At 39.8% G+C, this 26,961-nt stretch overlaps 2 protein-coding genes across 2 annotated transcripts in view; one reads left to right on the top strand and one right to left on the bottom strand.

Moving 5' to 3' along the window:
- dtnbp1b (dystrobrevin binding protein 1b) overlaps window positions 1-12,288 on the top strand; it is a 62,181-nt gene extending 49,893 nt beyond the window's left edge. Inside the window, 4 exon segments of the mRNA XM_051872638.1 lie at window positions 6,903-7,055; window positions 9,544-9,687; window positions 11,779-12,019; window positions 12,021-12,288. Of these exon segments, the coding sequence (XP_051728598.1) occupies window positions 6,903-7,055; window positions 9,544-9,687; window positions 11,779-12,019; window positions 12,021-12,075 (593 nt within the window). The 3' untranslated portion in view covers window positions 12,076-12,288.
- A 2,953-nt stretch (window positions 12,289-15,241) lies between these two features.
- The window catches only part of jarid2b (jumonji, AT rich interactive domain 2b), a 111,469-nt gene continuing 99,749 nt past the window's right edge, over window positions 15,242-26,961 (bottom strand). The window contains exons 7-18 of the mRNA XM_051872637.1: window positions 25,444-26,692; window positions 24,027-24,541; window positions 22,099-22,191; window positions 21,668-21,786; window positions 21,495-21,565; window positions 21,281-21,395; window positions 20,665-20,770; window positions 20,361-20,543; window positions 20,141-20,271; window positions 19,375-19,558; window positions 18,269-18,376; window positions 15,242-17,384 (exon numbers count right to left, since the gene is read on the bottom strand). Coding sequence (XP_051728597.1) covers window positions 17,193-17,384; window positions 18,269-18,376; window positions 19,375-19,558; window positions 20,141-20,271; window positions 20,361-20,543; window positions 20,665-20,770; window positions 21,281-21,395; window positions 21,495-21,565; window positions 21,668-21,786; window positions 22,099-22,191; window positions 24,027-24,541; window positions 25,444-26,692 — 3,066 coding nt within the window. The 3' untranslated portion in view covers window positions 15,242-17,192. The remainder of the gene's footprint in view (window positions 17,385-18,268; window positions 18,377-19,374; window positions 19,559-20,140; window positions 20,272-20,360; window positions 20,544-20,664; window positions 20,771-21,280; window positions 21,396-21,494; window positions 21,566-21,667; window positions 21,787-22,098; window positions 22,192-24,026; window positions 24,542-25,443; window positions 26,693-26,961) is intronic.

Genomic DNA, 26,961 nt, shown 5'->3' with positions numbered 1-26,961 from the left:
ATATAAAATGGCTTGTGATCACATGATGAGCCGTTACAGAGCTCTGAATGAGGCTAAATTAGATGGAGCATGCATAGTAAGAGACGCAGGTGTTGCCTCACAAAGACTGAGACGTGAACTAAGGCTGGTGTGAATGAGTCTTTACAACAGCCCATATGGCAAACCAAGCACATCGTCTTCCACTCAATAGTGCTCACTCTGCTTGCAGCACAAGTCTCTGTTGTTTCTACGTCCCTACAATCTGTCATTGCAATTACACACAAATGAAGCCATTACAAGAGCACAAACCAAGATAGATGGAGTGTGTGTAGGGGTATCTGCGGGCAATCATTCATGTGCTCATTGCAGAATGACGCAGTCAATAAGTGGATCCAATTAATCGGCATTAAATCACACAGCCAGATGACTGCCATCAGAGTGATGACTATTAAGCATCCTTTCCTCTCTATCTCCCTCTCTGTGGGGATTATCTCATTACGGTCTTTAGGCCAGCACCTGCTCTCTCGTTGCCTGCATCTCACCTCTAGGTCTTTTACCAATTTTTTTCTCTTTATATGGAAAGAAGAAATACAAATGTCTGGGCACAAGCACTGAGTACACAGAGAAACGTCATGGTCTCAGATAAGGCCTAAACACACAAGAGCATCCTGCGAACTCTGGCACTGGTGAGAAGTTTGTTTGGCTTTGCTGAAAATTAAACATCCTCTTTTGAACAGTTGAGCATTCACAGCCCTGGTAAGAAAGAAGTGCGCTTAATTGTATTGAATGTGCACTTGTTGTGTTCTTCAAGTCTTACAAATATATATATTTAAAGGTGACCTATTATGCCCCTTTTGACAAGACATAATAGTCTCTGGTGTCCCCAGAATGTGTCTGTGAAGCTTCAGCTCAAAATACCCCACAGATCATTTATTATAGCTTGTCAAATTTGCCCCGATTTGGGTGTGAGCAAAATCAAGCCGTTTTTGTGGGTGGGTTGCTTTAAATGCAAATGAGCTCGAGCTCCCCGCCCCCAAGCTCACTCGTCATTCCGATATACTGAGGCATACATAATACAGAAGCTCACACAGGTATGGCATGTATGTTATGGATGTTTGCTAACATTTGATTCTGAATGAGTTTGATATCGTGCTGCACAGCTAACGTGGCTAAAGCTACACATTGTTGGAGAGACTCAATAAGAATGAAGACGCGTTTATGAATTATACAGACTACACGCATTTTTGTGTTGAAAATGAAAATAATGAAATGGCTCTGGTCTCCGTGAATACAGTAAGAAACAATGGTAACTTTAGCCACATTTAACAAGTACATTAGCAACGTGCTAACGAAACACATTCAGAAAGACAATTTGCGAACATCACGAAATATATATGAAATTGGATCATGAACAGTTGGTATCGATCCATCTTTGAGAATCAACTTATGTGCAAATCCTGTGTTTTACTGACCCTTGTGTGCAGCATTCTACTGTTAATGACTTACACATACTGATATATGAATTTATCTACCCACATTCCCTTCATAAATAAAATTACACTACTGCGTCCTTAGTGGCTCAGATGCAAGGAGTTTATGGAAACTCATATGTCTGCTATTATAGCCGTTAACCGATCAGTGATAATGCTTACATAGCTGAGACATATCAATATCACGAGCTCAGGGACGGTCGTCCATGACTATGTTTCTTAAACACACGTAAATTACTTTTAAAAAGCGTACTTTAGTCGGCGCCGATGGCCTCATGGGCAGCGCGCCGACATGTAGCGCCAATGCGCTTCGGGCGACCCGAGTTCGAGTCCTGGCTCGTGGTCCTTTCCCGATCCCGTCCCCCTCTCTCTATCCCTCTTCGCTTCCTGTCTAATCACTGTCCTATCATAATAAAGGCAAAAACGGCAAAGAAATAAATCTTAAAAAAAAAGGAAAAAAAAAAAGCGTACTTTGTAATATCAAATGAAATGTTTTATTTTAAAGTACAATTTAAATAAAACAATAAGCCCCAAGAAGCGTGATTTACAGTGAATTTATAACAGCTAAGGGGCGTTGTTATGCATGACACGGAGCTGTTATAAATTCACTGTAAACCACAGCTTCACAGGGCTTATTGCTTTTATAAAACAGTTACCACACAATACAAATATTAAAGCCAAAAAATATGAATCAATGCAACTTTCATGAAGTAAAATCATAAAAAGGCTTCATTCCACTGGAAAAAATAGTCCCTGCCCATGAACAGCAACAGAAGTTACATTTATTACGCCATTAGATGGCGCCGTGGCAGCAAAGATTTTCTTTATGAGCAAGTCACTCAGTCGCAAAGACTTTTATATTGAAACTTGTTGTGAACACGGAACAAGACGCAAATGACAAATGCTTTGACTAGCGCTGTCATTGTCAGCAGGGCACGGGAAATCCGATTAAATGTTAAAAGGACAAGATCGCAGCGAACATTCAAACAGATTTTTTATTACGAACATAGGACTGACCTGAAGGAAAATGCTAAATTTGAATGCAGGTAATACACTCGGTCACTCGATATCTCTCTCACAATACTCTTCTACATAATGCAGTGAGCTTCAATGAACAAAATCAATAGAGAACAAACATATGTTTACGTTGCAAAGAGTGGTTGCTAAGACAGACGCAGCAACATACACATTCAGTGGCGCAGAGATACTCGTAATGCGGTCAGCTGTATGTTTACGGGAATTTTACAACGGCTTTGAACGCAGCTCAACCAATCAGAATCAAGGGTCAGAACTATCCGTTTTATAATCATTGCTTTAAAGAAGTACACTATTTTGATGTGTTCACTTACAAGCACAAGGTTTTAACTATAATCTTTTAAAAGTATGCTAAAAAGAGAAATTTTGAATAATGCACTTGTCACTTTTTTTCTATTTCTATTTCTTTCTTTCTAGGGCACATGTGAAGAATTTCTTTAAATTATTATTTACATTTTTTTCTGTTCTTCACACAAATCTATTGTATGGCTTCAGGAGATTTGGAATTTATAATCACTTATATCATAAGAGTTGTATTAACATGGAAAAGAGTCACAAGCACTGTACAATTATTCAGAGTTTTTCTGTTTATGTTCCACAGAAAAAAAGAAAGTCATTGGCTTGGTAAAAAATGAGAGTGCAAGGGTGGTTTAGTTACAACATGAGGATGATTAAATCATTTTCATTTTTGGATGGACTATCTCTATAAGTGTTGGCTTCATGCTGTCTGACTTCAACACCTCTGCTAAACAAAGAGGTCTAAACTAACTAACAAACTATACATAATGCTCATAATGTTCGCCAAAGTGTTGTTTGTATAACTTGAACAAAAATATCCAGTGTATTCAAAGTTGGAAACACTGTGGCTGTGCAGCTGTGAGTTTTAATATAGGATCCAAGAGCTCTTGTGTTGTGCAGATTTTGCTCAACACCAGTGGAAGATTAAAGGCCAGTTCATACCAAGAATGATAACTATAACAATAACTATAACCATAACATTTTAAAAATGACTAAAGAGTCCAACTATAATGATAACGACACGGGAAATTATATCATTGGAATCACATTTAATGCAGTGGAATCACAGTTAATGTAGTTAACATTATAGTTATTTTTATAGTTAAAGTTCTTGAAATCAAATATTGAAATTCTTAATCGTCTCTAGTGCTACGATTAGATAGGCTTTGAGAACAGGAAACTGTCTCGACTCTACTAGAACAGCTGTTCTTAACCATTAGGCAAACATCCAAGGGGGACTCAAGATGAAAAAATACACATAAAAAAAAAAAAAAAAAAAAGAAGAAGAAGGTAGTTTTCACTCTCTTGGAAAACCTGAATATATGAAGTATAGCCTAATTTCAAAACTGTGATTTCTAGACCTGAAAAAGTTATGTACATTAAAGGTGCAGTATGTAATATTGAAATGGGTACTGCAGTCCAAATTCAAAATATTGGAGAGAGTTGTTTTGCTGCTGTATTTTCCCCCAACTGGCAACCCTGGATGTTCGAAATTCTATTGGGTAAACTGGCAGAGGGTGGGATCACACAGACCAAAACAAAAAAAGACATTCCGACACAGAAAGCACATTTCAAAGTAGAATAACTTGCTGTGCCATTGTTTTTCGAAGAAACAACTATGTGAACTTAGCATGTTTCCTAAATATCTACAAACATATTATATTATTTTTATGCTTTAGTAGTTAAAAAAAAATAATTACATACAGCACCTTTAATAAAATCATGTTGAAATATTCTCTAGCCCTGTAACATTGATGTATTCTTCAGGCCTCTGTATTTCTTAACTCAAAATTCTCTGGTCCTCTTTAAGACTCAGTATTCGTTGAGAAGAAAGTATAAGGAGGTTCGGTCTCAGGTCAGTGCATCTGGACAGCAGCAGCAAAGAGTGAAGCTCCTCTCAGGAGAAATAACAGTATGAAGGAGAACTAGACTTCTAACACAAGCTGAACTGTCTTTCTGAGCAGCACTTTTCTCAGATGGCACTTTGGGAGCAAAATCAGTCTGGAAAGGCTGAGAACCAATATCTCATGTTTCTGTACTACGCTGTCACACACAGACTCTTTTATTACTCTTAGTCATAATAAGATTACAACATCATTTACACACAAGCATATGCACAGAGCATCATTAAATTAACTGTAATGAAGCATTATATAATACGAACTTGCATTAGTATGAGAAAATGAATGTGTAATGATTAAAAAATGGAAACGGGGAAGATTAATCATGTCATTCACATGCAAAATGATAACTGTGTGGTATGTAGATGCCCATGTTAAAGACGATTGAGACAGTGAGTCCAAACAAAGGAAAGTTAAGTCAGAAGTCGGTGTATTGCAGTGTGTGTGTGTGTGTGTGTGCGTTATGAACAGACCTTTGGTTAAAGTGTGTGTGTGACGGTAAATAGAGAAAAGACATGCATGCACTGGAGCACAACTCTTTGATGAAAGACCAGAGACCAGAGCTGCTTCCCTCAGGATGACCACAGACATTAATTAATCCACAGACAGACCAAACAAAAAGACACACACACACACACACACACAGAGAGAGAGAGAGAGAGAGAGAGAGAGAGAGAGAGAGAGAGAGAGAGAGAGAGAGAAAGAGAGTCAGGTCTCTAGCCCAATAAAGGAGCCGTAGCTTTCCACATTAACTCCAGCCCACAGGGAAGCAAAAAGAGTGAGTGAAATTGATGGAAAGAAAACAGAATATAAGAAATTGAGACAAAGAATAAGAGAGATATACAGACACCTGGACTTTCAGCTCAGTCAGTGAGATTTTACTGAATACATGGTTGATTCTTACAGTTTGCAGGACTATATAAGTGTCACTTCTATAACAACAATCAAGCTAAAAGTCAAAAATAAAAATGTAAATAAACATTTAAATCATTTTTAAAAATGTAGTCAAATATAACAATAACAGACACACACACACACATTGACATTTGATTACTCTAAAATTTTTTTTTTTTTAAGATCCTATAAAGTAAAAATGGGAGTTTTGTGCCTCTAGTTCTTGTCTATTAGCTTTGAGGCTATCTAGTGTATGCTAGAGTATTGTAAGTTGACAAACATCTTTTAGCAGACAATTTACAGTCTTTCTCTTACTGATGACTCATCTTGCAATAATAGGCATGTCCATTTTTGTTTTTACTAATTTATAGCAGTTTCTTTGTTATTTAAGGTGCATTCAGTAGTTTTTTAGGTAGTTTTTCCATGTACACCGCAATGGTGTTAAACTCTGCGCTACTCTAGTGCACTAGTGAGAGAGCTGCCTACACAAAAATTAATTCCCTTACCTTTCTAACAAAACAGAAGCAACTTGGGCATCACTACTCTGAATTTTCTCTGTCAACAAATCTTTCCACCTTGCGTATGCCGTAGCGATATCTTTTTTTTTTTCTGGCTTCTGAACTTCTTCTGCCATACAGGTACTGATTCTCCCATTGTCTCCGCTGGTAATGCAAGATAATTTGTGTGTTTCAATGTCTAATTTTCATCTAACAGCACTACGCTACTATCGTATCTACAGATGCGGCAGGATATGAGCTTGAGGATTCTCTGTGACATTTAGTGAAACACAGCGGGTCATTTCATTTCAGAATGGCGAAACACATTAAGGAGGGCGATGCATCAACCCTGTTTGTTAAAAAAAAAACTTTTATAGAAGACTATTATGAGTACAATATTCATCTCATATGAGTTTACACCATTCAGATGACCCTTCACAAAACACTTAATGTGTAAATCTTATTAAATTAGCACCAAACTACTGAATGCACTTTTAATGCGGCATAACACATATAATATATATATATATATATAACTGTTTTACAGCTATTCAATTATTATCATCATTAGACCCTTCAGCAAGATCTACAGTAAAAGCTATAGCACACGTCACAGGACTATGACAGCCAGACCCAGTTTTAGGAAATGTGGGATAGTTATGTCCTGTCAGGAGAAAACCACTTTACCTGTCAATATGCTGATCACTGATTCAGCTCAAGCAGAGCAAAGCAGAGATCTGAAAATCACTGCTGGACAGCCCTGACAACCCCCCGCTGTCCTGTCTGGACCAGTATATGCTTTTAGGAAAGCTCACTGTGTACAGTTTGTGTTTTCAGAATGTTGCCTGACAAATTTGTAAAGTGAAAAATGACGTGATTTAATCTGAACCTTTGGTTTTTTTTTATCCTTTGAAGCTATCTCTGAGAACAGTTTGACACTTTTTATGACAAGGTTGTGTGTTTAAAAAGTCTTTTGAAATGCTAGTTTACATTTCTAAACTCAAATATCCTGCATGGGTGACTAACATTTTCAGAATATTTTAACACGTTTGTCTTATGACCTCTTTCTTCTTGTTCTCCAATCACAGCGGAGCTGGAGCATGCTCAGAGAGTACCGGAGGCGGAGCCTGTCCAGCCACAGGTAAAACTGAAGGACAGGCAAAAATTCTTTGAAGAGGCTTTTCAGCAGGACATGGAACACTACCTGTCCACAGGATACCTACAGATTGCAGAGAGAAGAGGTGAGCTATGCCCATGCCCTCGGCTCAAACCTAAACCAGATAAAATGTGCCAGACACTAATACAAACAGATGCTGTTTTTTTTTTTTTTTTTAAAAAAGAGTAATGTAAATATGCTGTATCCTTATGTACAACCTAACCAACCTTTTTATATTCCTGGGAAATGTCTTTTAGATGTTCTGGTACAAAAACACTCAGCAGTCATTATTACAAATAAAAGTGCCAGGTCCACAGCAGCCAGCATATTCTATTGGGAAGGCTGTTCCCAGCCCTGAAGTGTTGCTTTTATCTTCCACCTGGTCAATTTGTCTAAAATGACTCAGGGGTCAGCTGGAGAGCAGCTGAAGGGAGTTGGATCAACAAGACCAATGGATAATGCTGATAAAATGGCAGATAAACTACACTGAAGCAGCAAATGGAAGGATAGACAGCTGGGGCTAAGATCAGCCAATGGGTCATTAAGAGGACGGGGCTAGCAAAAGCCAGCACTTCATTAGGTGCGTTTGACTTCATGCAGCACTGCTCAGTCTGATCATCACTTGAGACAGTGCTGACACTGAGATACATGCCATCAAAGTGCCACAAGGATCATTTGAAAGTCTTTGGTTCAATTACTGCAGTTTCTCCAGAGTGGCCACAAAAGATCTGATGATGATATACAGCTGTTTCATAATTGGCCAGATTTACTATTGTGTCAAAATATAACTGATATAAATATAGAGCCCACTTTATTGGTATCGAAATCATACAGGTTTATCTCAACCTTCTTGTTCATACAGGCACTGTATTAAGCAGCACATAAATCTATTGGATGAACCGTGATTCCGGTTTCTATATGTAAAATTCAAACATATGTTTACCTGACATATTAGATCAAATCCATTTCATCTGCGATAAAGTACACAAACACTGTGTGAGCATTACTATGGGAAACAGAAAGTGATCGTCTTGATGGCTCAGTTACAATTCCTCCCCGACTGCAAGAGGCAAATCTTGCCAGCAGAAGTCGAACACACCTATTAAGAAAGCAGGTCTAAGATCAGCCATTGGGTCATAAAGAAGGTGAGGCTAGGATCAGCCAGCAGATTTTTAAAAAGGCGGGGCTAGGATAAACCATTAAGTTATTAACAAGGTGGGGCTAGAATCAGCCAGTACGTCACTAAGATGGCAGGGCGAAAGAAGGCAAGGTTAGGAGCAGCGGGGGAAAATAAATAAGGTGGGGCTGGGATCAGCCAGCGGGTTATTAAAAAAGAGGGGCAAAGATCAGCCAAAGGATCATAGAGAAGGCATGGCTAGGATTGGCCAATGGTTCATAAAGAAGGCAGGCTATGATTGGCCATTGGGTCATTAAGAAAGAAGGACTAGGATCAGCCAGTGGGTCATAAAGGATCATCCAGCATGTCATAAAGAAAACGGGCAAGGACAGGGCCGCAAAACTCAGTTCCTGGAGGGCCACAGCCCTGCAGAGTTTAGTTCCAACTCTGCTCCAACACACATAAGCCTGAAGGACTTGCTGGATCAGGTGCGTTTAATTAGGGTTGAAGCTAAACTCTGCAGGGCTATGGCCTTCCAGGAATTGAGTTTTGCACCCCTAGGATCAGGGTTAGGATTGGCCATCAGGTCATATAGGGCTAGGATGAGGCAGTGGGTAATTAAGAAGCCAGGGCTTGGATCATCAAGCTGGTAATAAAGAAGGTGAGGCTAGGATTGGCCAGTAGGTCGGTAAGAAGGCAGGGCTAGAATTGGCCATTGGGTCATAAAGAGGGCGGGTCTAGTATCAGCCAGTGGGTTATTAAGAAGGTGGGGTTAAGATCAGCAAGTGTGTCCTTAAGAAGGAGGGGCTAAGGTCAGCCATTGGTCATAAAGAAAAAGGCAGTGGGTCATTAAGAAGGCGAGGCTATGGGCAGCATGGTGGAAATATATGTCAATCCTCTCTTAACCCTTTATTTTAAAGGGTATTATTTTTGGAGTATGGACTGGAACTGTATAGGAACAGTGTTTTGGTGGAATTCCTGTTAAAGCGTGACACTGAATGTATGCGTGTGCAGTTGTGTTTGTGTCTAAGTACTGTAAAAGGGGAGCTAACACGTCTCTCTCTTTGCTGTCCACCTCCCTGTGCCGCTGCGCTCTTACACAACCTTGAGGTACGCAGTTCACCGCTCTGCTTACTGATGTCACGCTCACACACGCACATGTGACGGGCATGCCTCACGCCGCAGTCTGTGTTTGTGAAGCATGTGCTAATGACATCACAGCGTCAACATGACTGCAAGGTGACGAATCCAGGACATAGCTTAGTGCATAAAATGAGATCTGACATAACCAAATTTGCTGTTCTATTTGACAAGAGTTGACTCAAGAAATCTTTGTCTGCAGAGATGGGAACTCCTTGCGTTAACATTCATCCTGGACTCAAATCCTTGATACATATTAATGATTGAAGTACGAGGATGCAGTTATTGATGCTGTTGCTCTTCCTTTGGTTCACAGAGACAATAGGAAGCATGTCATCAATGGAGGTGAACGTGGACATGCTGGAGCAAATGGATCTGATGGATATGTCTGACCACGAGGCGTTGGATGTCTTTCTCAACTCTGGTGGTGAGGACAACAGCGTGGCCTCACCGATGCTGGGTATACACACACACACAGTGATATTTCAAAATCATCAATCTATATATTTACTCACTCTGTAGGTGTGTTTGTTCTGCACTCTAAAATATAATTAGCTGAGTTTACTTGAGAAAACCTGTGCAAACTCATTGCCTCAAATTTAGCAAGTAAATTAGCTTACCATTTTTGAGTTGATAAAACATACTACACTTAGTAGAGGTAACTAGAGGTACTTAAAAAAACGAGTTTTGGTAACTCAATTTTACAAGTTGTGTACTTAGTTTAGTCAACTTAAAGATTTAAGTACACTGAACTCGAACCACAAGCATGTTCACATTACTAGACAAATATGTCAGAACTGATTGCCTTACATTTCTTACAGATGTTTTACTCAAAATTTTAAATTAATACAGAGACATATAAAAGTGACGGGACAACATGGACTGTGCATTTATTTGTATTTATTAAACTGCAAATACTGTTCAAATACATTATGTATCTAAAATTTAGCTGAATTTCTTAAAATAAATAAAACTAAAAACATAAACTTAACTAATTAGCTAATAGACATCACTGCAATGCAGTCATTGCCTTTAAATAAAGCAACATGCAGCATCAGTGTTTCTTGTTCTTCACCTAGACCGAAGCACAGGTTCTACTCTTCAGCACAATGGTAACCTCACAAAACTCAACAGAAACCATTTAAATCCCAACAGGAGAACATAACATTAAACACTAAGAGATCTCTCAAGATCTCAGCAGAGGATGATTAAACGTCCCAAAAACAGCATTACCGGCTTCACTTATTACAAACCAGTTTGACTTTATTTCTGTCATACGTCTACAGAAGTTCTTGTTGAGAATTAACAGAGGTTAAGGTGTTGATGTTTTTTGAAAATAATAGTTTAGTTTAATCACCATTATAGTGATCAGTGTTTGGTTGCCTTAAACACAAAAAAATGTTCAAACAAGTATGTTTCAACTTTGAGTAAAACATACTTGAGAAATTTAAGGCAATAATTTAATAATTTAAAGCATATTTGTCTAGTAATGTAAACAAGCTTCTTAAGAAAACTATTTTGTTTGCTTGTTCAGTGTACTTAAATCTTTAAGTTGTCTGAACAAAGCAGTTACCTCTACTAAGTGTTGTAAGTTTTATCAACTCAAAAATTATGAACTAATTTACTTGCTAAATTTGAGGCAATCAGTTTCCACAAGTAAACAACTAATTACATTTTACAGTGTGACTTTTGTTTTCAAGTGGAGCCTGACTGAGTTGTATAGATCTAAACCACTTTTAGCTAATAGCGTCCTTTCTTTATGTTTAAAGAACTCTTTAGCTTCACTAATGCTGAGATGCCATTAAATTAGTGCTGACATTTACCGCTGCCGTCAGCAGAACACGCTGAGATGATGTCTGTGCTGTTTGATTGCATCCAGAGAAGAACAAACAGGTTTTACAATTATCACTAATTACACTGAGCTGCACTGAAAGCCAAGTTCTCTGGATTATAACAGGCAACAAAAAGTCAATGCACTGCCTCACTGTCTACCATTTATGCAGCTGCCTACAAAGGCAGAATCTTAACTTAAAATGGAACCTGATAGTGATACATTTTGACACAAGTTTTAAAGTCGCAATGAAACGGAATTAGCAACATTTTTCTTCAGTATTGTGACATACATTTGAGTGAAACAGATTATCGAAAAGGAAAAAATGTAGGTCGTGATTTGGTTCTGTGCATTGGTTGTTGTTTGGTTTTGAGATGTGGACGTTGCACTCAAAAATGGAGCAGAGTGAACGTGAGGGCGGGTTTAAAAGACTAAACAATTAGAGAATTCCTGTATATAGGACTGTACGTCACCAGTACAGTCGTGCTTAATGCATCGCTATACTAATGACAATGGACAATGGACCTACTTTGCCCGCAAAAGTTCTCTAATGTGACTGCGCTGTTACAATGGACGAAATGGTAGGCAGCTTACAAGGTTTTGGAACAGATCTCCTGTCTCCCACAATCTTGAATGTTGTCTGATCAATGTCTCATTTTTAAAGAGAAACTTGCATTCCTAATCCCTTTTGTTCTTCCTGTCTAAATGATTCTCTCTCAGGTCCAGATGTGGAGTCGTTCACCTCTGAGATCACTCTTCAGGTGCCCACACAGGCGGACCTGAGACACAAGCTGGCATCGCTGTCCTCCACCTGCACGGACTCAGCCAGCCAAGACACGGAGGCAGGGGAAGAGGAGGAGTACAACGATGATGATGAAGATGATGAGAGGGGACAAGCAGCCAACCGGGGCTCTCTGCTTGTCCAGCCAGATCAGGAAGAGGTTGAGGAGGATGCCAGGTTAGAAAAGAGAACAAAACCAGCCAATCAAGAACTGTGAGAGCAGCAGCTCATCCTGAAAACACAGAGGATGAATGACAGACTGTAAGCGGAAGTGATGTAATTAGCGGTGTGCTATGCATTTGCGTCAAAAGGAAGAATATGCATTTGTGTTTTATGAAACCCTTTTGGTTTTTGTAAAGAAATTCTTTGTCATGTGCTGTGCAGTATAAACCCGATCCTGTGCCTGCCCTCACAAATCAATAAATACCTTTTATTCTGTTGGACGTTCACTGCATATAGCTGGTCTACTGTTTTCCCCTCTGTGCCATTGTTGTCAGTCACAGCAATATAAAAAAAACACACACACTACTAAACTAATGATGTTTTCACTCTACAAACTATTTGGATTAATTTGGTTTCTATATTGTAAATCCAGATCTGGAGTATTTCCACCTTTTAAAATGGCTGTAGATCACAAATGTTCAAAAATGTATTCAAAACTGTTGTGTATTTTATGAGGTACATGACCATCTCATGTATAAAATCAATAATGCTTTAGAGGCCTCGGGCTCACCAGAGTATGACTTTCATTATTATGATGAAAACATCAAAATCTAGGCTTTGAGTCAAGCTTCAATTCTTCAAATTGTCAGCATGTTTCTACACCAGGGAACGCAATTTGGAATTTACATGTAAAATGTAAATTCAGTTTAAAAATCACTTGCAGATTCATGCTTTTTAAAATATTCTAAAATGATAATATATGTACTTTGCACCTCTGTAAAGTTCTCTAATTGGTCTAGCACCAGGATTTTACACCAGGGGTCAATAAATGTAAAATAGGGAATCTGTATACGGACAAATATTATTAGGGGCCAAGCACTGATGGTGCGTAGGCACCTATTGTAATCATTGGCATTCTTATTATTAGGGGACAAGCACCGAAGGTGCATAGGCACCTATTGTAATCGTTATTTTTCTTCCATTTCCGCTCTTGAGACCTTGGCAGTCTATAGAACTGTATAGTAAAAAGTTGTTTCTAGCGCCACCAACTGTCCCAAGTTGCACTCACGTTTATGCTAATTATTTTTGAACCGTAAGGGCTAGAAACATTCTTTTTTCCGTCATGAATTTTCTTTTTGCCATTTTTAATTTTCCGAAAAACCTACTTTTCCTCATAGGCCGTTGCTCCGATTTTCACGAAAACTGAACCAGATCATCTTTGGACTATGCCGACAAAAAATTATGGAATTCAAGTCGATTTGTCAAACCGTTTTCAAATAACGCTCAAACAAATTTTAAGTAGCATTCGCGAAAATAGACATAAGGCTATACCTCCGCAACGCATTCATACCAAACCTGTTATGTCATCACAAATACGATCTGAGGCACAGTTTTGGTGCAGTGCCACCTAGTGGTGCAGAGATAGGAAAAATGGCTATTTTTGCTTATAACTCCTGAACAGTTTGCCCAAAAATCATAAAATTGGTCTCATTAGATTCAGGGCAGATGATATTAAATTTTCCCATATCAGCCAATCAACTTGAATTCCATAATTTTTTGCCAGCATGATCTGAAGATGATGTGGTTCAATTTTGCTCAAAAATTGGACAAACCGTCTAGCACGAATTCGTAAAAGTATTTTTTCGCAAAATTTGTACTAAAATGCTGTATTTTATGAATGCATTAGCGCATCGTTACGAAACTCAGTATGGATCATCAGCATGGTGCCCTGAAGGAGCCTGAGAAGTTTCAAGCCAGTGCCACCCAGTGGTAAAATCAAATATTCAAATACTTATAACTTTGGGGTTGGTCAACTTATTTTCACAGGAGTCATCACCTTAGACTCCTGAATCCTTGCCGAGTCCAGCGATAGCAAACATGATAGGTTTCTCCTTATGGTTTGTGCAACGTGGTGAATTAACGTTAAAACAACTTTTATCAATATCTTCGGAACTGTTCGAGGCGAAAGCACTGTAGGAAATTCGGAAACATAGGTCGTTGGCTATTCACTGATGGCCAAATGTCAAAATATTGATAGTAATTGGCAAAAAAAAAAAAAAAAAAATGCAAACAAAAGTTGTCCATGGGTCATTCTTTTTGTTCCCAGATATAAATGTCTGTAACTCCAAAACAAAATTAGATATTTTCACAAAATTTGACACACACATGTATGGGCTCACTCTGAGGACACAAAAAATGGTGGGATTGTGTCTCTTGGTTGTGCTATAATAGAACAAAACATGAAATTGCCATTAACTACAATACATTATTATGATATAAAATGCTATTGGTGTTACTATTACGAAACTCTGTATGTGCCATCAGCACCATGCCCTGAAGATACTCAAAAGGTTTCGAGACAGCACCACCTTGTGGACAAATGTTATAATGAAATTTTAAAAAATGCTAATAGCTTTTGATTAATTTAACCTATTGTCATGAGACTGGTCTTAACAGATTCCTTGGGTCAGAACATAGATACCAATGTTGCCATCGTTGGCCAAGCTTGCTGTCCGCCATTTTGATTTTCTTTGAAAACCTTTTTAAAAACTTTTTCAAACTCCTCTTAGACTCCTAGTCCGATTTTCACCAAATTTGAGTCAGATCACCTTCAGACCGTGCCAGCAAAATGTTATAGATTTTGTGTTGATATGGAAAATTTTTTTTTTCGTATAACGCAGCAACAAATTTGAGACATGATGCCAAAATGACTCTGAGGCTGTGTCTCTGCACTGCTTTGCCCTATTGACACCAAACTTTGCATGTTTCATTGTCATCTTACTCTGACTACACCACATCAGTTTGGTCACAGCGACACCTATTGGTTGACTGTGATAAACCTTTCAATAATGTTTCTAATGACTGTATTTATGATTTTTTTTCTTAAAATGTCATTACTTGCTACTTGTTGCAGCTGATCTGACGCTCCCAGCCATGTTGGTATGGCTTATTGTGCTCTTTGTGCTTGGCCCTGATTGCTGCTTGCTGCTATATTTATTATTATTACCACACTACTAATAGTACTAAATACTCAATTATTTAAAATATTAAAAAGATGTTTTAATGACAGGTATTATTTTTATAAATTATTTTTAAAAATAATAACATTATTAATTGTTACTTCTAAATGTATTTTTAAATGTGGTTAATCAGTAACAACTTAATTAGAAATATCAAATTTTTTTAACATTCCCCTTTAACCAGTATGAAGGTCAGTAATGAAGACACAGGCTGACAGTGAATTGTCCATGAGTTTTTATTAAACCTTAAGTACAAATTGAAAAAGTAAAAAACAAAACAAAACAAAGAAAAACAAAATACGACTGGCAATATAACCAACATGAAATCTTTCCTCGTGAGAGGAAGAACTGAGACGCAGTGCTAATAAATTAACTCGCCTGACTGAGCAAATCTCTCATATTGTAGAAAAAGGAACCAAAAACAGCAAAAAATTCTGAGTAAAATACATTGTAAGGCCATAAAAACTTGACAACCGCCATTTTTTTTGTTGAAAACACCCGACTTGGTTTTCATTAAATACTCCTAAAACAGTTCAGTCTTCTGTTAAGGACAACAACCAACAAACTGGATTATAGTTTTTTTTTTTTTCCTTGACAGTCACCACTGGCAAGCTCAGTGCAACATGAGTAGCTACTACAATGTTGAATTTTCAGTAATGAAAATGTAAAAACTTTTTTTTTGTGAAAGTATTTTCCCTTTTCTTTAAAAAAGTAAACCTAAAAAACAAAACTATGGGGAAATCGCGACTCCTTATCTTAGTCCTCAGTGATGTAAGCAGCACTTAAAATGTATACACATTACCAGAGCAACCCTGTATGCATCAAACTCCCACAGCTGAAGAAACTGAAATGTAAGGCTTTTCTTCATCTGACATCATCCATCTATCTATCCTTTTCTTCTGTCACTCCAACAAAGGCTCAAGTATTAAAGACATTTACAGGATTTATGTACAAAAGTTGATTTTTTTTAAGTTTCTTTAAATCACTGATACTTCTGCAAAAATTAAAAGACAACAAAAAGAAACAATAATAATAACAATAAAAAACTTGGACTTGTATTTCACATTTTACACCCTTTGAATAGTGGCTCTAACTTGAGATAGCACATCAGAACAAAAGATCAAATAAAAAGGCAAAAACACAAAATATAATAATTACAATAATATAATATAATAATTAATGTTAACTGGTACAGATGAATAAGTCTGGAAGAATGGAATGTTGACACGATTGCACATCTAGAAGCGGAAAAAGCCTCTGGGCTCTTCCGTCCTGTGGGATAAGAAGGCTAGCAGACAGCACTTCTTTGTTATTACCTTTTTGTATTGATATACAAAAAAAAAAAAAAAAAAAAAAAAACAGCACCAAAAATAAAGAAAGATCTCCCCGCTAAACATCAGGCACAGTTATCGTGGGAGGAACCCCTCTCACTACCGGGACGGGACCCACGCATTCATTCCCTAACACCCACTTCCTCAAGTACAGTCCGACCCGCTGCCATGGAAACCAGCATTCCCCGAATCCACAGAGAAAAGTGTGAAATGAAAAGCAGATGAAATAAAAAACACACAGTACTTCCTCAAAAAAAAAAAAAAAAAAAAAGACGACAAATTTCAAGTGTTTACCATCTTTAGAGCTGCGTCTTCCGCAGAGGAGCTGCATGGGGAGTAAATGGATTCAAATTAAAACAAATGTGATGTCATAAAACAAAACAAAATGGTAAACAAAAAAAAACAAAAAAAACAACAAAAACACAAAACAAAACAAAAAAAAAACGTTCTTGGGCAGCTCCATCAAGCACCAACATTCAAAGGAAAGGGGCTAGGAAAAAAATGAGGAGAGAAGCACCCATTTGTCCCAAGGTTCACAGTTCAGGAGGAGCGTGTGTGCAGTCAATGGGGCCGAAGACGAGGGGGAAGAGGGTCCAGGCAGAAAAGATGACATCATACTCACACCTGTCAGTGACTCACACCTGGGACCATGTCTCTTAATGCTATCAAACATTTGGTGAATAAAAACTAGTGCGCTAGTGCAAAAAAAGGCAGCCTGCTTTCAAAACAGGAAACTCTGCCCTGCTATGTGGGTGATGAAAGACACAAACAAAATGAAGGGAGGGAGGGAGGGAGAGAGAGGAAATCGATTTGTTGACGTAGACAACCGGGCGGCGTTTCTCATGAGACGGCAGCGGCGGCACTTTTGGACAGGTGGGTTGGCAGGTTGGTCAAGGACAGCTCCACGGTGGCTCTCTTGCGGGGGCCGCGCTTGGCTGGCGGTTTGGTGGGGCTGGAGCCGTTACAGCCGTCTGCCACGCTTCTCACCAGGGCTTTACCGCACACCTGATTCACCAAACTGTTGATCTGCTCCTGATGGACCACACAGAGACAAAGAGAGACTCTGGTGAAAAAGGGCTACATTCACACTGCAAGCCTTAGTGCTCAATTCTGATTTATTGTTCAGATCTGATTTTTTTTTTGTTTGGTTGTTCACATTATTTTTTTTTATGTGGCCAATATCAGATTGGAGTGTGAACTGATCACAGTCCCAAACTGACTCGCATGCGCAAAGGAACAATAACCAGATGGCGCGCAGCACGCTGTCATACAGATGTACACATGGAAGACACTAAATTCAGTGTTTACGCATTCATTTATAAGCTGATGTTCCATGGAAGCCTGCGAATTCATGTGAGGATGAGGAGAAAGAGAGCAAAGTTTTTCTATTTTTTTCGAAACGGTCTTAATATTCTCTAAACTGTAAGTGTAATTGCCACAACTGTTTTGTTCACAACTCTATTGCATATCTGCAAAATGTAACTCACCCCAAAAAAAAAAAAAAAAAAAAAAAAAAATGGAAAGTGATTGACCTTACGATGAAAGACTTTAGAAGTTGTGAAGAGTTTCAGAATTTCATTGAGAATCAACTTGATCAGCAAGCTATTTAGTTATTGTGCAACTTATTGTTTTGAGAAAAAAAAATCTCATTTGAAAATTGAGCCACAGCGATTCAAAAACTGTAACAGAACACTGAATCCACAGAAGCTACATTTGTATGTGGAAAATATATGCGCTCGCATCAGATTTGTAGTAATGTTTCCCAAACGCTTGTTGCTAGCATTTGCCGGAGCACAATATTTTAGGAAGAGACAGCAACAGTACAGTTAGGAGGGATGTTGAACCCTTGAAGGTCCTCTAAGCAAAAGCAACACAACAGCACCCCCTGCAGGTATGCTTCTGGTCACGCGTCTTACCTCATCGTAGCGGTACATCATCTTGAGGCCGCGGCAGCTTTTGTTTCTCTCCACATAGTGCAGCGCACACTCCAGACAGAAAACCACATTTTCATTCTCCTGCACCACCTGCAGCATTAATAACCATTAGCTCAATTAAATTCATAACTCATTTTAAACATTCAGTAATTCATGTGTTAGTGATGACTGAAAGTGAATTATAAGCACTGGAAGTAAAATACAGCTATGATTGAACTCTAGATGAAGTTCTGTTAAGATGACAACACAGTAACAATGAAAAATCATACATAAATATATACAAAGCACACTGACAAATCTACTACTATGACAATTAAAAAAAGTGATTTATAGTATACTAAGAAAAAAGGACACTATGATTAATATAGCATATGCTGTAGGCTGTATTGTGGACTGTAGTATAGTGTTATTGAATAGATCAGGATCAGATCTTAACCCTTTTGACTCCAAGGCCCCCCATTGTGAAAGACAGCATTCAAATGGCCCTCAAAATATTTCTGCTATTAAATGACGAAACTGCTCATTTTGATTTGAGCAATTTCTACTCAAAATATTTTACAGACTGAATAACTGTCTAACTGAACAAATCTATATTCATTATAAAAATGTCATATCTTTTAATCAATAAAGTTGAAGCTTTTTAAGAGTGAGTGCTGCACCTTTTTCCAGTTTAGAAATAACACTTAAAATTCCCTTATACTTTATATCCAGGTTTTCGAAGACCTTGAGAACCCCTGGTTCATAAATAAAAATGACTGTTGTTGAGGGAACCATTTAAAATAAGAAATACAATGTAATCTTTATACTGCATTTTAGATGTTTCACCTTATTTTAAAGTTTGTTTTGTCTTAATTTTAATTATTTTGTAAAATTTGTATGTTGAGTGTCAAATGTGCCCACATGATATACTAATATAGAAATGTTTTTGGGCATATATGGACTAATTTGGGAGTTTGGGATGGTTTCAAGTCAAAGCTGAAGTAGATACTTCTAGTGCACAAAATAAACATTCAATTGAAGACAGAGTTTGTAGAGTATATAAACTACACTGGGCTCTACAAAACAGTATAATCTTAACTGAATCTCACCATAGACAGGTAACAGAGGTGCTGGCACATTTGGCAGCGCCTTTCGGATGACTCCAGCGCCAGCCACTTGCGTGGTTTCTTCCTGGTGTCAGCAGGCGATTGGTTGTTGTCGTGAGTGCAGTAGCGTGCGGAGGAAAGCAGCCCTGCTTCATACAGCTCCTGCCTTTGCTTCATCTCTATGTTCCTGTAGGACATCAGCACACTTTCTTAACAACTGCTTTGCCATTGGTTATAATGTTAAAAGAGGCCATATTATACCCTTTTACAAAGTCTTGATCTATTAGAATAGGTTTCTTGCTTTCATATTTTACATTATTGCAGCACCTCTCTTCTCAGTCTGTCATTAACACCGTTTAGTTTCTGCCTCTATGAAGCACTTCCTTCTGAAAAGCACAATGTGCTCTGATTGGTTGGCTGGATCACTGTGTTGTGATTGGTCAACCGCTTTGGAAATGTCACACCCCTTACATTAAGTTTCAACACACTACTAATGCAACTCAACCAGGCCTCGTCCTTTTTTCTGGGCATGCTTTGGGCAGGAATTATTTAAATGAGGTATCTAGTGAAGTGTATGTTCCCAGAAGAAAACTCAAGACTACAATCGAGGTGTTTCAGAGTTCAGAAACAGTGCTTTTTAACTTTCCAAACCTTTTTCAAGCTCAAACAGCAATATATAAAAAGCACAATAGGTCCTCTTTAAAACATTTATTTCAGAAACACGTTGACTTCAACCGTTTCCACATCAGGATGGGTTTGCAGCGCTCACCTGAGATCTTTGAGAAGAGAAGAGATTGTACTGAGCACAAGTCTGTTTTCTCGTTTGGCCTCGGCTGTGGCGATCTGGTAGAGTAGCTTCTCCATAGAGAAGGGTTTTGCTATGCGCCTGCATTTCAGGTCCTGCGAGAGAAGTGCAAACATCTTCTAAACATCTTGTAAATGTCTATATGTCGTCCTGCAGGTGGAGGTGGAAAATGTGAAAGTCTCACCTTAGCAGCCTCATAGCCCAGGTTCATCCACTGTGGTGTGGCAAAGTGCACAGTTTCAGACACACTGTAGCCGCAGCACACCCTGGACACGAACGCGCCGGGGAAGACCACCACAAACTGCCCGCTCTGCTGGACCGTACGGTGGACCTTTATCCCCTCACGACAAAGCACCTCTGGAGAAATCTGGAGAAATCCACACATGTTTAAGTTCTTTGTACAAGAGCATTACATTCAATAAGCAATGTCAGCAGACCCGAAATTTCACAAAAAGGAAATGCTATTTTTTTTTTTCACAATATCTTACCATAACATTCTTCTCCAGCATTTCCAGTCCCGGCGTGCCGTTGGCCTGAAGCAGTGTGTGCACCACTTTATCAAGCTTCGTCTTTTCCTCAGCAGGAATAGAATACCTGTAATGGGACAGGCAAAACTTCCTGTCAGCATCATTGTTTGGATGACACAAGGCAACAGCCCTGCCTGCCGGCTCCTAAACCAGCTTTGTTGCCATGAAAACAGGTCTTGGCTTTATCACGATGAGTCATGCGCGTAAAAAAAAACAAAAACAAAAACACAGCTGATGCTAGTCTAGTAATCAACTGTGTTTTTAATAGTACAGCACCCTCTAGAGGTAAAACATTACAATACAGTTCAGTTAGGAAAGACATTAGTAGAACATAACACTTTTACACTGATATCACTGTTATTAGTGTCTTAGTAACTAAAACTTAAATGATTAAAAATCATTTTCGGTAATTGAAATAAAGCTGAAAAATATAAATATTTACACAAACATTTGCTGTTTGTTAATCTGCTGTTGATACGTACATCATCTAACAACCCAATGTCGTTTTATGGGGCAAATGTTCAAATCAATTATTTTAATGTCAATGTAGCCACAGTATCTGGAAACAAAAACTTACCAAATGCAATCAGCACCAGTGTGTAAGTAATCAACGTACGGAAGGCGGTTTTGGTCTTGTGACCAGCATGAGGTAGAAAAGACCATGCCGATGTTCAGCCAGGGAATAGTCACCCCTGTGAGAGAGAACAAGAGGTGATGACTTGTTCAACAAAAGAACATTATATGATGGAGAGAAGTGTACTTCCTGCTACAGACGACAATAGTGGACTCACCAGGCACAGCACCAAGATGGCGCAAAATGGATCCAGAGTTATTGGGAAGGACAGTGAGGTTCCATCCATGCCTACAGCGAAAGAGAGAGAATATGGTAGCATCATTTTTATTAACAGTAACGCATCTTCCCGTCATGCCTTTAATTCATCTCTTAAATGAAAGCAGCACTTACTTGGAGAAGGGTTCGGACTTGCCCACAGGGAAGCCGCTTCCATGTGTGTTTGTGTCCACTTTCCCATAATGCACTGCTATATGGCAGTCCCTCTGCTCCACTATCCGCCAGTAATCTTGCTATATAAAGAAAAGCAGGACAGATGGAGATGAAGAGAAATGGCAGGATGAAGGGAACCAGGAAATATGACAGAAAACAAGGATACAACTGTCATGGGACATGCTTATAAAATATAAAAAGTGGAAAGTACATGCTATGCTAAGACAATTTGTCATAGAACAGCTATTATTTTTAGCCTATATAATAATCACATCCTCTGAAATACTTGATTTTGATCAGAATCAACATTTTACATCAATTATAAAAATAACATACTAAAACTCTATGTTAAAATCTAGTGAATGGTAAAAATACAGGAAGTATGTGTGTACCTCAACTTCAGCAGCCCCAGGCTCTTTGTTGAAGCACATCATCATAGTATTTCTTGCTATTCTGTAAAAGGTGGTCAAAGATACCGATCTCCCCTGGGGAAGAGAGAGAAAAAAAAAAAAATCAATACACAGTAAGGAAAATTGCACAATAATCTGTGACATAAGCTGTCTGTCCATTTGGTAACAGCTCCAGGCAACTCTCAAAAACAAATGAAAAATTGCCATTAAAGTACCACAAATGTGGGTTCTTCTGCTCAAATTAAGGCTAAAACCTGCTCTTTATAGGTTGGTCCAGCCAACACACGCATGCTTTTTGACATACTTTAAAGGCAGTACTTCATTTCCTTCCTATACATCGGTGTCAAGTTAAGAGCTGCAGTTTACTCATTCATTGTTCTATAAGTTGTCCATTTCCTCTTCTAAAGCACCACACACACAACTGGAGAAAAAAACTCACTCTTCAATGGCATGACAGCACAGATAACTACAGACAAAGACAATTGCCAGGTACCGCACTGGAGATGAACAAAGTGCTGTGTGTGTGAAGCTGAGCTGTGACCTATATTCAGGCACCATTCTGTAAAGAGGCCCACTCTCACAGTACCGCCAAGCAGAGAGTGTTACCTCAGACAACAACACACAGACAGACAGACGGGGTGCTATAAGAGTCAGCGGGGTATTTTTATAGGGCTAGAGAGGCAGACGGAGTCACCTTACATAGACTATGGCTAAGAACTCAGCCTCACGTACACCAGGAGCTGAGGGCCTGGGAACAAGCCCTCTCACAAAACAGCTACTCACACCGATACCCACCCACCCACAGTTATAAGTCTCTTTTTTCTTTACCACAGGTCCTCTCACAAACAAGAACCACACATGCTCTGCCCCATATTTGAGTGAGCTGCCTCACTTTTTACTTTAGTAAGCTACCTTCTAATGCAGCATGCTAATCAAAATGAAACCTTATGAGTGAATGAATTTAAACACAGCATGCTAACTAAAATGAAACCTCATGAGTAAATGAATTTAAATGCTCTTCATAGGCAGCAACTCAGAATCTATTTTGAAATTAATTCACTTTTTGGTGTGGTTCACATGAAGAGCGCTTTTGGCATGGCCTGTCATAATGCAGTCAGATGCTAGCATGTTGCTAAGCTAATAACATGATACGCTAATAAACACAAAAAATGCATAGCATGCATGAATGCTGGGTGAAATTGTGTTTTAAATTAGATGAAACTTTTCTATTGTACTGAGTAAAATTAGAAGTCTCTGCAGATAATTGTATAAAAAATACAAAAGAAAAAAGCGTGCATACACTGCTGAGGCTAATTTTGGCCAGAATAAGATATCTCTCATGCACTATAATTTTGCTTCTATTCGGGAACACGTCTATGGTATCTAAAATATCGCCTAGGCAGGCAGCTCACTAAAGTTTGTAAAAGATCCATAGTGTTTTGTACCTTTATATCTGTCTGAGGAACAAAACAGATGCTCATACTGGTAGCTTAGCAAGTCAAAAGAGAATACATAGCTCTGAAATAAAGCTTAGATCTGTGATGCAGAGCACAGCACAGAGACACATCCATCAAACACTGTAGAGCCAACCTCGGCAGCATTAAAACCCATCACATATTAAGCCTTCCTCCTTTATTCCCCAGCGGTGTGGCACTGTGTTCAGTGTACAGACGAACATAGTCATCATGCTTGATATTCTGGCACGTTCTCTGGCAGCCCAGCGGTGAGCTCTCTCTGCTCTCTCTAAACACTTCATTACCTGAGGAAATGGCACATCTGCTAGTCTGACTGACTGAATAAAGTGAATGAAAAAAGTTTGACACATAATACTGCCATTTCAGAATGGAAACACAATAACGTTAGCTTGCCGATGAGCTTTTATCAGTAGGTGCGTCTATCACGTCCTTTACCTTGTATATACATTTGTGCTGGTCACTGAGAACACCTTCCTCTTCTGCCTCCCCTTCTGTCTCATCACTGTCCACTTTTTCCCCTTTCTTTTCCTGAGCAAACAGTCTGCGGCGGCCGGCCTGCCGCTGGGTGTCTGGCTCTTTGTTGTGATTGCGGAAGCCATTGCGGTGGTTGAGGCCGGTGAGTCCATTCTTGGGTTCGAAACGGGGAAGAACCAGAGACCGCTGGCCGCTATCCGAGTGGCCCTCCAGGGGTCCCCGTTTGCGTTCCAAAACCTCCTTTTCTGCCAGCACCTCCTGCTCCAGTCGGCGGTGCTCCTCAGGAGAGAGCAGGTCATAAGAGAGCAGGTACTGGAGGTAGGCCTCCTGGAGCTTGGCCAGACGATCCTGTGCTGATTTGGGAATGCGAAGAAGGTCGGCCAGCCGGCTCCATTTTTTCAGGTCCATCACCTGCTGCATTCCCCCCATGTCGCAGACAAGCTCAGAAAAACGAGCCAGGTCTACTTCACAGCCACCTGAAGGGGCGACAGAGAGAGAGAACAAATTATTGGTAATGTTTAATGCACAAATTCTATGTTAGAAATGTATATTAACAGTTAATGTTTCGTTTCCAAACATAACTCAACTACACCACTCCAACTATGACACACGGAACCATCTGCTGCCGAATGAGTATTGACAGCTCCAGAATTAAAATTCATTACATTTCACAGCTCATTTATTCTCTAAATATGTTGGCGGAAAATGGTGTAGCATCTTTATTTGTCTTTTGAAACATAACGAAACATAACGAAACATACCGACTGGAGAAAGTGAGCTAATGAACTGACGGAGAGTGAGCACCAACAAAGGTCAATGACCAAGAGTTTATAACTCTCGTAGGAATTATTGCAGCATACCGGTGTCATTCTAACAGGCTCACTAAACATTTATTTCAACCATATATTCTGACTGGATCCGCAAACATCACAGAGAATTCTGAAGCAAAGCAATGACTCAAAGCTTCTTTAAAACCTCATAAGCTTGTAATGGTGCAGGACAAATTCTGGAGAAATGGACAACTGGTTCAACATATGGTTTCCCAACCCCCAGCAGACAATAGGCGTGACAACATAGTTTACAAACAAATTGTCTCTCACCCCTTTACTGACTTAAGGAAAACATTGACGGGCTGATATGAAGTTATTAACCGAAGTTCTATATGATATGTGCATTACCCGAGCCCATGGATGAGCAATGCTGGTCCTGGAGGGCCACTGCCCTGCAGATTTTAGTTTCAACCATATGACGTAACACCAAAATTTTCAAGTTATCCTGATTAAATTGTCCAGGAATGTTTGATTAGGGTCAGATTTGAGGAACTCTTGGCTTATACCAACAAAAGCAGCTGTAATCAAAAGGTTTTAAAGGGACTCACCTATAAGAGGCGGCTCGTCCATTGAGATGCCCTGAGATTTGAGGTGCTTCTTAATGCAGGCCAGTTTCTGAACATTGGGGCCCCAGCGCCGACCCAGCTTGTGGATGCGCTGAACCTGTGTCACAAAACGCATCTCGTCGTTGAGTTTGCACTCTGGCCTCCAGTCAGGAGGTGGCAGCACTCTGCACAGTCCACACGACTCGGCCCGTTCCCGTACCGAGTCGAGGTACACCAAAGGGTCCTGGAACTCCCTGGAGCTGGGCTTGAAAATGGGCACATCCCCCAGGGTTGCCCACCCTGCTTTGCTCCTTTCACGCTCCCTGTCTCTGTCCGGCCGTGGTGGAGGTGTGTGTGTGGGCTCTGCTGGTTTGAAGGACTTGTTGGCTGAGGTAGTGGATGTGGTCCGATTGAGGGCAGGGTTAGTTTGGGCCCTCTGCTGTGCTTGTCTGATGAACATCAGTTTGCCAGCAGAGGCACGCTTGGGCCGCTGACGTGCTGGCTCAGGGGTTGCGGGGTTCTGGGGCATGCCTGGGGAGGCTGGAGCAGCAGGGGGAGATGGAGGAGGGGCAGGACCCGTTTTCTGAGTAGGGGAGGCAGCCATTTCAGTGATACTATGTGCAATAGTGATGGTGTTGGGAGGCTTGAACTGACTCAGCGCCTTCTTGCTACGAGTTTCCAGTGGGCTAGTCTGCAGTTTAGCTTTCTTAACCTCATTAACAGGCAGCTTAGTTTTGGCCTCATCACTCTCAGTTCCAGCTCCAAGGATCGTAATGGCATCACTTCTGCGTTTAGAGTTCCGCAGACCCTGCCGCACTTGTCGGCCATCTTCCTCCTCTTCCCTGGCACTGTGGCGTCCATTAAGCCTGCCATTAAACCGGCCACCGTTGGTCATCTTATGCACCCCATTCGATAATAGCACCTGTTTGCGGGTTTTTGCATTGATACTTTGGGCTTTTCCTGAGTGAGATAGCTGAGGCCGGCCATGGCCGTTGCTGGTTGGATGATGAGAATGATGGTGGTGGTTGTTACTGTAAGCACGGAGGCCAGCAGAAACAGCATGCTTGCTGTGGTTGAGTTTGGCTTTCTTAACCAGTTCTCGTTTTGCTTTGGTGTAGGTGACGTGGCCCTTGGTCACGGTGGCTGTGTACTTCACAGTTTTGGACGGCAGACGGAAGTCTTTCTGCTTTTTGGCACCGGCCGTGTGCGCGCCGACTGATGATGCCCGTGTGAGTCCATTTACTTTTGAGACCTGAGGTGAACAGAGGAAGGAGATTGTTATCATCAGGTTACCTAAAGTGGATCGATGCAACTTACTAGGGAACTTAGAATTCTTAAACCATTCCCTCAATTCTGACTACACAGAATAAGCTCCTAATGTCTTTTTGCATACTAAGACAGGCATGTCTCTGCTCACACAATAATACAGACCATAACAGAGTTCCAAAAACCCCAAACCAGAGAAAACAGTGGGGGAGAAAAAAAGAGGGAGGGGAAGTGTACTAGATAGAGTGAGGAAAA

This window comes from Ctenopharyngodon idella, chromosome 19 (assembly GCF_019924925.1).
Source record: "Ctenopharyngodon idella isolate HZGC_01 chromosome 19, HZGC01, whole genome shotgun sequence".
Classification (NCBI taxonomy): Eukaryota; Metazoa; Chordata; class Actinopteri; order Cypriniformes; family Xenocyprididae; genus Ctenopharyngodon; species Ctenopharyngodon idella.
Note: the sequence above shows the minus strand (reverse complement) of the source record. Positions and strands in the feature narration are given on the sequence as shown.